The sequence below is a fragment of the Octodon degus genome, unplaced genomic scaffold, assembly GCF_000260255.1.
Source record: "Octodon degus isolate 3935 unplaced genomic scaffold, OctDeg1.0 scaffold00024, whole genome shotgun sequence".
Taxonomy (NCBI): Eukaryota; Metazoa; Chordata; class Mammalia; order Rodentia; family Octodontidae; genus Octodon; species Octodon degus.
Window position 1 is genome coordinate 1,662,738 of NW_004524600.1, and position 11,698 is coordinate 1,674,435.

The 11,698-nt window shown below is 44.6% G+C and overlaps 1 protein-coding gene across 1 annotated transcript in view; it reads right to left on the reverse strand.

The window, feature by feature from the left end:
- Cnksr3 (CNKSR family member 3) overlaps positions 1–8,880 on the reverse strand; it is a 99,041-nt gene extending 90,161 nt beyond the window's left edge. Inside the window, exon 1 of the mRNA XM_004628496.2 lies at positions 8,389–8,880. Within this exon, the coding sequence (XP_004628553.1) occupies positions 8,389–8,440 (52 nt within the window). The 5' untranslated portion in view covers positions 8,441–8,880. The remainder of the gene's footprint in view (positions 1–8,388) is intronic.
- Positions 8,881–11,698: the final 2,818 nt, after the last annotated feature.

Here is an 11,698-nt window from a genome sequence, read left to right on the forward strand (position 1 = left end):
AGTCACCCAAAAAGGGGCCTAGAAACAGGTGTGTATGGTAGGAAAAGCTTCGAGAAAATTCTACCACAAGCCTACCCACCTTCAATTCTCTTTCCCACTGGGTTCTCTATTGAGAGGTGACACACTAAGTGTTAATAAAAGTGTCCCACTCTCCCTTGCTGAGAATTTCCCAAAATATCATCTATTCCACCCAAACAGTTAGATTTTCTAAAGTAAAAATTAGGACAGTCTATCCATGGAGCCAAATATTTTAAGTCAGATCTGCCAGTTCCAGTTAGTCAAATATTTTTAAAAGTTTTCAAGATACAAGGCTTCCTAATTTTACCACCTATTGATCTGCAATCAAAAGAACCACTTTGTCCTCATAAACACAACTGCATGTGCCCTTCTGGTCCCAGGTTAAAACTGTTCAATTAGCCATTTGATGTCAAAGAAAACAAACCAGGCTAAATCCACTTTCACAAAAACCCTATTCATAGATGAATGCACAGCTTCAGAAACTGTAGCTCCAGCGAAAGCTGCCAGAAAAGAACAATGACGTGGACAAAGCATGTGAAGGCAAAATGACAGTGTGCTCTCTATTTCAGACCACCACCACACATGGCCAGGGGTGATCAGGAGGAGGGCAAGGGAGGGCACCCTCCTGACCCTCATCAGAAAGAAAGAAACAGCACCCCAGCTTCAAGTAGGAGTTTTAAATTACTAAGGGCTAAACCTATGGATGTACCAACTGTACTTAGGTCTTGGCTTCAGAAAGGCCTAGAAACACAGGCACCTTGAGACTCTATATTATCTCCAGAACACTGCCACACCTTCCAGCCCTCAAGTCAGAGTGACCTTGCAAGACTGCAGATCAGATAACATCCTTTCTCTGCTCGCCATCAGAAAAAAAAAACCTGCAAATGCATGACCATGACTCACAAGACCCTACACGATCTGGCCACTTGGTTTCTCCCACTCTTTCTCCATCCTATCTATCTGACTCCACATTCTCTTTTCTCAAACTCTTTGAGTTCTATCACACCATGGGACCTTTGCACAAGCTATTCCCTTTCCTACAGTGCAGGCCTCCATAGCGTTCCCATGGCTGGTCCACTCCTACCATTTATGTCATCTCAAAAAGGCTTCCCTGGCCCTCCATCTGAAGAAGTCTCTGACCTCTACACATCTCTGCTGGTTATCTTCTTTACACGCATCACAGTCACAGATATTTTGTTCATTTGTCTTGTTGCTGTTTGTCACCTCCCACACATACACACATGTACCACACTAAAGAAGGACCCAGCTAAATCACTGCCTGCAGACCACTACTGGATTCCTGCACCTACAACATCCAGCACTTAGTCCGTCCTCCAGAATCAGTCAGCCTCCAACATCCAGTTTCCCCATCAACAGATTCAACTGACCACAGATCAAATATAGTCAGAAAAAAACTGTGCCTGTACTGAACATGTATAGATGTTTTACTCTTGCCATTGTCCCCTAAACAGTACAGGACAGCAGCTCTTTACATGGCACTTACATTGGATCATATAATTAATCTAGTGATGACTTAAAGTTATACACAAGCACCTCACCATTTTATATAGGAAACTAGAGCATCTGAGGGTTTTGGTATCTGAGAGAGGTCCTGAAATCAACCCTTGTAGATACTGAGATGCTGGCCCTGTTGAATGGATGGAAGTGCTTCAGGGCAGGATTTGTTACCAAGGTAAATGCTCCTGCTAAGCCCTTTCTAAAGGAGCTTACTAAATCTTTACATGACACCATCTTCCTCTAGGACCCACAGGATCCTCAAAGGAAAGGTGGGAAAGTGCCCAAGGGAACCATGAGCAGACAGAAGATGAAGTGCATCGAATTTGCCTTCTGAGCACCAAGACTAAGAGGGAGAATGGTCAGGAACTATTATCAGGCTTGTGAAAACAGAGAATCAGCCATAGAGGTGTTAAGTATTTTCTAAAATACTAATGTGATCATACCATCAGTTCACTTCCAGGTATTAGAACAAAGTCAATAATAATTCAACATTTACACACCATATGTCAGGCAAGGGCTTTCCCTGTATTATGTGTTCTATTTCTACCTATAATCCTGTGAGTTGGTCATAATCAGTCCCCTTCTACAGAAGAGAAAACTGCAAAGACAAGTTTGAAGATGGTTCTTACTCAAGCTTGCAAATCCCATTATATGAGGCACAGATTTTGAATCCAGTTCTGTTTTTCTCCAGAGCCTGTGTCCCACTCACTGGAGCTGCCTGATCTCCCCTCTCAAAGCAGCTGAATAAAGAAACTGGGAGGAATCAAAGGCAAGCAGGAAATGGGGCCATAAAAATTGTCAGGATTATTTACACAAGTTAAATGTATGCATGTGTGTGTGTGTGATTCCGCCTAACACGAATGCCAATTGCATCACAGAGACAAGGAATTTGCATTAAAAATAAAAACTAGACTAAGAGTCAAAAAGAGAAAGGATTCATGCCATCACTGAGCTGCCTTCTGAAACTACAAACCACCTCAAGAAGTTTCAATAAATAATTCACAATGCATGTCCCAATTGCTAAAAGATCAAATTCAAAACATGGAGCATCCTGCAGAAGATGTGTCCTAAAAACAAGAAAAGGAATGTGTCTTGTGACTGTAGACCCTGAAGGAATAATCAGGACAAGACAAAAGCTCCTTGAAGTTGGCCTTTCCCATATTGTTGATCAGAAAGGAATTAGGGGGCTGGGGAGATAGCTCAGTAGAATAAGTGCTTGCCTGGCAAGTGCAAAGTCCTGAGTTCAATCCCCGGTACCACAAAAAAAAGAAATAAAGAAAGGAACTAGAAGGCTCCCATCTTGACTACAAAAGGAACAGGGTCTAGCCAGAACAAGGGAGCAGAAGCCTGTGAAGCCTGGCCCCAGCTCCAAGACTTTAGGTTCAGCCAATTCATTTCATGCCCGAAAGCCCCAATTCCCCTCGGGGGAAGTGGAGATGCATGGGCCCTGGGCACCTGTAGGCCCACAGAGAGTAAGACGATGGAAAACCTAGAAATGCTCCACAGAGCTGGTAAGAGCAAAACCCCATTTAGTCACTTAAAGCCTAAATGATGCCTAGGCTGGCATTAAAACTCCAGGAAGAGCAAGAAGGACAGTAAAGGGGGAAGTGACGTAAGAGCACAAATGTCTCCAAGCACAACCAGCTAGGATGGTCAGAGAGAGAGGTGGGGATACGGGCATGAGGGACTCAATGCAGTGAATGCAAAAAAAAGCCCATCTGTCAGATGAGGCCAGCCAGGAAAAGGTCCCCTCCCCATATCCATGGAGACAGGACTGAAACATCCCAGTTTAGCACAACACAAACTTCCAAATTTTGACAATTGCCTGGGTATTATCCCTGAAATGACATTCTGTGTCACTTCCCATCAGCAATGTCATCTCCTTCCAAAATCAGCTGGCTGTGGCAAACCCATGTAGTCACAGCCTGTAGGACAATGTGACTGGCCCAAAGTCCATCCTGTCCTCCCAAGTCCAGCTAAGCATCCTGAAAACAAGCTTCAACCACAGTGACCACTGACCTCCCGCTCAACACTCCTTACTATTTCTCTTAAAGAATTTTTTTGGTTGTTGTTGTTTGAGTTGTTACGAGAACTCTTCAAGTCCTACGGGACTGGTAAGAACTCTCAGGGAAATGCCTCATTCGGTTTACTAAGAATTAAGTGATGCTGTTGCTAGGTGGTAATTATAAATATAAGCACACACCCTCAGATTGCTCTTCTGTTTTAATGAGTGGCCAAGTCAAGCATCTTCAAATTAAGTACCATAACTCCTGAACTTAAGCAAAATTGATTTAGCACATGTCCAATCAGATAGCCCAATACTAGAACAGCAAAACCCACCTGCCAAGTGTGAAAACATGTTTAAAGCTACATACTAAAGCAGGGCCTTTCAAACTAACCGATGCGTGAATCACCAGGGGATCTTGTTAAAACACAGATGGTGATTTCGCAGACCTGAGCTTCTCATCTCTAACAAACCCCCAGGTGAGACCTAAGCTGAAGGTCACAGGCCAGGTGCCAGAGAGCCACTAGCAATGCACCACAAGAGCCATTCCTAATGTCATGCTCATTGAAAAGCCAGTTACAGGGGCCAGGGAGATGGCTCAGTGGAATAAGCACTTCCCTGGCAAGCACAAGGACCTGAGTTCAATCCCTGGTTTCAGAAAAAAAAAAAAAAAAAAAAAAAGCCAGTTATCATTAAAAATTAAAAAATGAAGAAATATGGTTTGAACTGATTTACCAGAAAGAAGGTCATGATACGAGCCAAAGACATTTATAATCAAGAACTTTCACAATCTAGTGCTAGCCCAATCCTCTGACTAGTCGGCAACTGTAACAGAAAATCACTTTTCCATAGACTGATGTCCCTGGATGGTCGGAGGCACCTCATGACAGACCTAACTGCTCAGCAACAGTTTATGTCCAGGAGCTATAGGATAAAAGAGCAGGAAGTAATAAAAACATGAGTAGCGCTTTATGGTGTGCTTACGTCAGATCACAGTCAGAGAACTGCGAGGCCAACCCTTCCTAACTTCTAGACCAGGATCTTCCACCACCAGTCAGACAGGGCACAGAGGAAGAAACACAGCAGAAAGGCACTTCCATGGTACCACTGCCCATGAATATGTGCCCCAGAGCCAATCCCCTCTCACTGCCTCAATTTCTTGAACATGGGCTCACTATGGTCCACACATCTCATTTGGGCTTTCTGAGGATAAAGTGGAGGAGTCTACACTAAGCACTCAGAACAGCATCTCAACTGTTCATAAATGCTTCCATCAATGTTTTCCCATCATTACGATTAAGAAGAAAATTTAGGGATGCAGAGAGAACACAGGGGTAGAGCACTTGCCAATCATTCCTGAGACCCGGAGTTCTATCCCTGGTACCACAAAAAATTTAAAAACAAAGTAGCAAAAAAGGAAGATTAAAAAAAAAAAAAAAAAACTATCACTGAAGTTCAGGAGATAGAGCAGAATTGGGGAGAGAGTGAAATATGGAGGATTTTTGTTTTATTTTGTTTGATCTATGGCCAAATGGTGTACCAATAAGAGCTAAAAGAAAATGGCCTTCTCTTTATTGTGACCACAAAGGCTAAAAGAAATTGGAATCACAATCATGAAAACTAGCCCTGTATGAACAGAGCTCATAGTGTGTTATGGCTTGTATCTAGATGTCCCCTCATCGATATGGCTTTTAGGGGTGACTGGGTCATGAGTGTGTGACACTGGTTAAGTCCAGTGAGAGGTACAGCATAGTCCTGGGTGAATGATGGATTTACTGAAGAGGGGAGATTCACTCTGGGTGTGGGTGGTCTAGCATGGCCTTTGAAGAGAGCCTGAATTGAAACATAACCACTCAGGGTCAAATGCTGCTCTGCTACTTGCCAGCTGGGTGGGAGACAATGGCCAGAGTATTTAAGCTCTCGGTACCTCCATTTGCTCAACTGCAAAATGTAAGTAACATTTTCTACCTCAAAGGGTGGCTGTGAATAGTACTGGCACAATGCTCAGGCCTCTGCCCGATACACTTAAATTATTTACATCTACAAATAGTATGGTAAAACTGGAGGCAGAATAGCTAAAGATTAATAATAAAAGCTAGAGAAATAAATATATCCTGCACACAGCAACTTTTCTAGTGCATAAATCTATTTTATAACATCAACATGCACTCAGGCTATGGACATGGTCAGGTTCAGTTAAATTTTGAACCTCAGGCTTCCTACAGATCATTTTACATCTCGAGCTCATAATTACCATACACATATCCAAGCAATACTAAAGAGTGGCAAAATCTCCATGAAGAGCTGCTTATCATGGGGATGTATTTATAAAATGGGGGTTGGGTAGAGAGATTAGCAAAGACAGCCAAAAATAGTCTTATAAGCTAAGACCTTTGCATAAGTCAACAGTTTATGAAAAAGTCAACAAACTTAAAAAAAGTTTTTAAGTAATATGTTATACAATCTGGAAGAATATGGTCTCTTGTTATCTAAGAGTTAGTCATACAGTTGTTCTTTTTATCTTTTTTTTAGATTTTTCACACAGAAAATATACAGGTCTTTCTAAGAAGCTGCAAGTATGGGTCCAAAAGGGCACAGGCATTTTGTATGAAGCTGCCAAATGCAAACCACAGGGGAGTTAACTAGTATCAAAGGTACTGAGGCAACCATCATTGCTTTTTCAGGTCAACAGAAAACTTTTCCTAGATAAAAGGCAATCTCAGCTAAGGCATAACAGTGAATTAACTGAATACCAAACACATGTTTTAATTTGCTCTTCCTTTTAAATGTTAGACAAATATAACAGAATGTGAATTTACACTTTTCGTCTCTTAATCCCAAGAGGGACCAAAAAAAAAAAAAAAAAGACACAAATCTTGAGAGTGTGAAGATCTCACTCCATAATCATCCTGTGTGCCTGTTACCGTCTTTCCGGTTGTACATTATCAAGTAGACCAGCAGAGGCTTGGAAAAGCCAAGGAGTGATAAGATGTAGTAACCCTTTCCTTACTCCAGAGCAGTACTGTTCAATAAAGTTATTTTTAGGGGCTCTACTTAGAAGGGGAAAATAAAGAGGCTACTTGTTATCAGAATACCATAATCTTGATGACAAATGTTATTTTATTAAATATGCCAAAATATAATTTTTACATAGAATGATTATAAAACTTATGACTTAAGATATTTCATACCCTTTTTTTCTCACCAAGTCTTCTAATGTCCTGTGTAGCTCATACTTAGAGTATTGTGCAATTCTGACTAGTCACATTTCAAGGACTCAAGAGGTAATATGGGTATCCACCACTGGACTGGACAGAACAGCTCTGGAGCTCAACAGCTACTGGCTTTAACAGTTCCTTCTGGGAGCTCACTATTTACTGTTAAAATAGATCCACTAAGCCTCAGCAAATTGCTAGCTAGGGAAGACTTCACTTGAATCCAGGGCATGGATATGTCTACTAGGCACCGGCAACGCTATGTGCTGTTAACCCAGGCAAACTGAGTCACCAGTGCCCAAATATTTGTCTTCATCACTGTTGAACCTAAGAGTTTGGGAAATTCTGGTCATTGGACAAACCCCTATTCAAGGGAGGTATATTCTTTCCTTTCCCCTAGAAGAGCAGGAAATGGTCAGACATGCCCACCGCCACACCGAACATGCCTGGGACATCCCACTGTGGTCCCAGTGGTCTATGAAAGGTGCAGGCATGAGAAATGAGATGATGATCTGTTTTCACTAAGCCCCAGCCGTGCTTGAGACAGGTTGAAAGGTGACCTGCGCTTACCAGTGTTACCTACCTCGCAGGCCTACTGTGGTGACCAAAGGCAAGAGCACAGAGACAGCGCTTAGCAAACTGTGAAGCACTATACAATTCTAGTTATTATTATTGACAAAGGACACCATCCTCACCTGAAAGAGCAGACAGAAGGGAAAAACAGTAACTTGAAACACAGAGATGCTGAAGAGGGGAGGGGAACCCCTGAACACACATTCATTCATTCATTGCTCCTGGTGGACTTTGACCCCTTGGAAAAGTAAGGAAAGGACTAAGTAGCCTCTAGCACTTTCCCTGGGAATCTTGGGAGACACTGCATTAAAAAGTAAGAAAGCAGCTAGGAGTACAAAGTCCTACCTTGGCCCCACCGCCCATCACCATGGCGTCTCCTCCTCCCAACCACTGTACAACTCAAGACTGGTTCAAAACGCATTTCTCCTTCCTAGCGTTTCAATGTGACCCTAAAAGGCTGTGCTACTGGGGGTACAGACGACTCCCCAGGACTCCTGGCTCCCTCTAGGTTTCTCACCGGCACAGATGCCACGGCACCGGCTCTTGGGGAGTCATCTCCAACCAAAACAAACAGGCTCAGCTGGCCGCCAGAGTCTCCCAATACCTGTCCAACTGCCTCGTCACGCCTGCAGACTGGCAGGGCAGCCAGCATTTACGAGGTCCAGCGGGAGTCGCCCACACAAAGGCTCCTTGTACCCCGCGCTGGAGAACTGGCGGTTGGGTCGCCGGATACCCGCTGAGAAAGGCCAGGCAGGGAATCCCCCACCCCAGAGCACCAAGGCCCGAATCGTCCTAGTTCTCAGACTCCGCAAAAGGGACACCCCCACTACCTTGTTTAAAGATAAGGCTCCCCTGAACTTGTCACAAACCACACCCCAGGAAGGAACAGCCCGGAGCAGGCACAGAAGCGAGGGCACACTCCGCAGAAGTTTGCATTGTCCCCGCACATCGCTCGTGCCCGTCGGGCCCGAAGGAGGGAATGGGCGCCCCCTTCCGCAGCCCGCAGTGCCCTCCCGCTCCGAGGCTGGAGGACGCCTGGGCCCCCTAGGGCCCGCTCACCTCGAGTCCAGTCCACCACTTGTTTGGGGGTCCACTTGGTCACGGGTTCCATGGTCAAACGGCTTCGCTTTTCGCTGGACTGGGGAGACGATGGTCAGCGCTGGTCACCCCGTCAGAGCTGCATAGCCGCGGTCAGCGGGTCATCCTGGCCGGGCGCCAGCACACGGGACAGCTGTGCGGCTGCTCCTCCAGCTGCCACCGTCCAGCTGCAGGTCCTCCTCCTCCTCCTCCTCCCAGGCCTCTGCCGGGACCCGGGGCACAGCTGCGACTCCTGGGCAACGGCAGCTGCAACCGGGAAGGCTGTGACCCCAGACCCTGCTTCCCTCGACGTGGCGCGCTCTCCGCCGGAGCCACTCGCCAGAATCCCGCTCCTCCGCACACAGCGTTCTCCCAGGTCCCGGCTCCGCGAGCTGCACCCGTAGTTTTTCCTCCCGCGGCCCCACCTCCTGCACTGCCCGCGGGGAGGAGCGCAAAGCGTGCGCGCTCGGGCTGCAAAGTTTCAGCTCCAGTCTTAAGCGCCCAAATAAAAGAGGGGGCGGGGCCGAGGACGCGGGAGCCGCTCGTGGGAGGGGCAACGGCCAGCTCGGGTTACTTTCCCTCTTTACGCCCCGCTGGCGCGCTCCGGGATCTTCCCAGTTCGACTTTCCTTTCTAGGGGGCGGGCTGTGCGCAGCCGGGAGAGCCGGTTGGCTCGTGGGAGGCCCGGGTCCTGTTGGGAGCAGAGCAGTCTGTCTCCGAGAGAGCGACTACAAATGCACACGCGCGCACCAAAACCTGTAGTAGGGGCTGCACGTTCTGTTCACTTTAAATGCGCTGTATCCCTATACAGCTGTGCCGTTCTGCCGCCCTCATTTTAAGTTTCTTAAAGTGGAATGGTTTATTTATGAAAGGGTGACGTGTAACACGTTCTCCCATAACGCTGATGGCAATATTTCAACTTCTAAAATTACTCCTAACCCATTGGCAGTTCTTTGCGTTATAGTTTCCCACATTATAACACTCATATTTGCAAAGTGAGTTAATGCTCATTTGGATTATGTATTAACTCTGAGGGGGAAATTGCTAGCTAGCAACAAAAAGAAAAAAAGGGGCATGCACTGCTTCAGTGACTCACAGAAAGGACCCTTCCACATTCAGGGGACTCCATCTGGAACTATAATTAACCCTGGACTGGGGAAAATGCTAGATGGGAAAGCCCAACTCTCCTTCAAGACCTCGTTGCTCTACCTCCCACCCATGCATAGAGATTCCTTTGGCTGTTAGTGCTTATTTCAAGGAAGGTGATTAATTTGCATCTAGGCTACTGTTAACCCTTGGAGGGCAGAGCCTACTTGGGTTAGAGCTTTCTGGCCCCTCCCTCTTACTGCCAACTAGTTCCCAGCATCTGGCACCAGGGTATGATTGCTATTTATTCACCAAGTATCTGTGAATGCCTCCCCTGTGCCAGGCACTGCATTCATTCAATATTTGCTGAATTAGGATGATAGACTGGTTGGCACATGTGGGAAAGATGGCTGGCACCTAAGCATCTGTTGGAGAGTGTAATTAGTGAGGTAATCAACAAGAAGCAACATATTAAAGAAAAACAATGTCAGCCCTCGTCCCATGCAATTTATCTGTAAGACTAAAGAAACAGCAACAGAGAGATCTGCAGCTTTTAAATACAGTGGGTTTTGTTTTGTTTCTTTTTAGCAAATGTCATTGGCAAACGCAGAAATTTGGCAAAGGTCATGATAAGTTCCTGGTAGAACAGTTATCCTACCAAAAAATGACCTTAGAAACCATCCCTTGTTAACCATTTTTATGGCACTAAAGGGGAGCAAGGTCTTTGTTCACTGGCAAATGTAACCAATCTTATCCACATCTTTAATCACAGCAATCACTGTATGCTGAGTCGCCTGTGATTACACTTAGGTTGACCACAGTAATTTATCTCCAAATCAAAACACTCCGGAGTATCAAAAGACACACTATCAGTAATTATGTTGAAATAACATACCAGGTGATATGATCTCTGTATCTGGAAAGAAAACTTGAATATTAATGATTTTGTCAAAGAACTTTACTTGATGTTTTCAAATTTATGTGCATTAGTTTTTACTGGACAGTAAAAAGCTAAAATTCCAGGTTCAAAAAAGTTTACAAAATTTCATCCCATGAAGTCAACACACTATTGTACCTGTAAACTCAACACACAGTAGAGACAACTGAAGAGGAAGACAATGTTAAAATCTCTAACCAGGAAGACTAATTAACTATATAAGTGAATTAGAGTTCTGTTTACCTTTCAAGTCCTGAAGGCTAATTATTATTTAAATAAGACCTTTCACCTTAATTACAGCTCTTAGCATGTGAAAGTTTTAGGGAGGCCTGACTTCCTATCTAAAATTCAAAGTTGGGGACACAGAAAGTCACTACTGGCAGACGACAAAGGCAGAGTTTTAGGTAAAAAAAAAAAAAAAAAAAAAAAAAAAAAAAAAAAGTGAAGTGTGCACAAAATGATCATTTATAAATTTGCCAGCTTTTGTTCTGCGCTGGCTCCACTCTGCAGTTAACAGTGTCCCATTCTGTACGCATACACATTAGCAAACTTCGGCAGGAAACTTCCCCTTTGGCTCATTGATAGTTCCTCACACATAAGAAAGTGAATAAATACTTAATTGGTGAGTGCATGAAAGAACTGACACTAGAACCTACGTCTCCCGAATTTCTCTTTCCTGCTCCTTTTTTTTTTTTTCAAAGCTAACATTGGGCCTCCTATAACAACTAGGTCATTAGTTCCGTCAATGAAAATCATTAAGTACTGATAAGGCACTAAAGTAGGCAGGAGGAAGATCTGGAAATAAATGCCCAGTGGTTTTTATAAATCAAAGGCATAATGAGACCTTTTGAGTTTTCTTCTATGATCTTTAATCAGAGGAAGGTGCCCTAAGAAGCCCAGGAAGAGGAGTTTTCAGCATCAATAAAATATTGACAGGGTTGGGGAGATAGCTCAGTGGAATAAGTGCCTGCCTGGCAAGTGCTGAGTCCTGGGTTCAATCCCCAGCACCGCAAAATAAATAAAATAAAATAAAATAAAATAAAGTAAAATAAAATTCCAGAATTATTTCTTGCCCGTCCACAGGGGGCCCCGCGTGCGAGCTCAGCTCCCACGTGCCAGGGCTCGTCCCCAGCTGGGCGCGTCTCAGAAGACGGTGGCACTGCCACACCCCGCCCGGCTCCTTCCCTTGCTACTATTTTAGGAAATAATGATTGACATGTTCCAATCATAAAAATATTCTGAGAAATTCTAAAGCTGGGAGCAAGGGAAC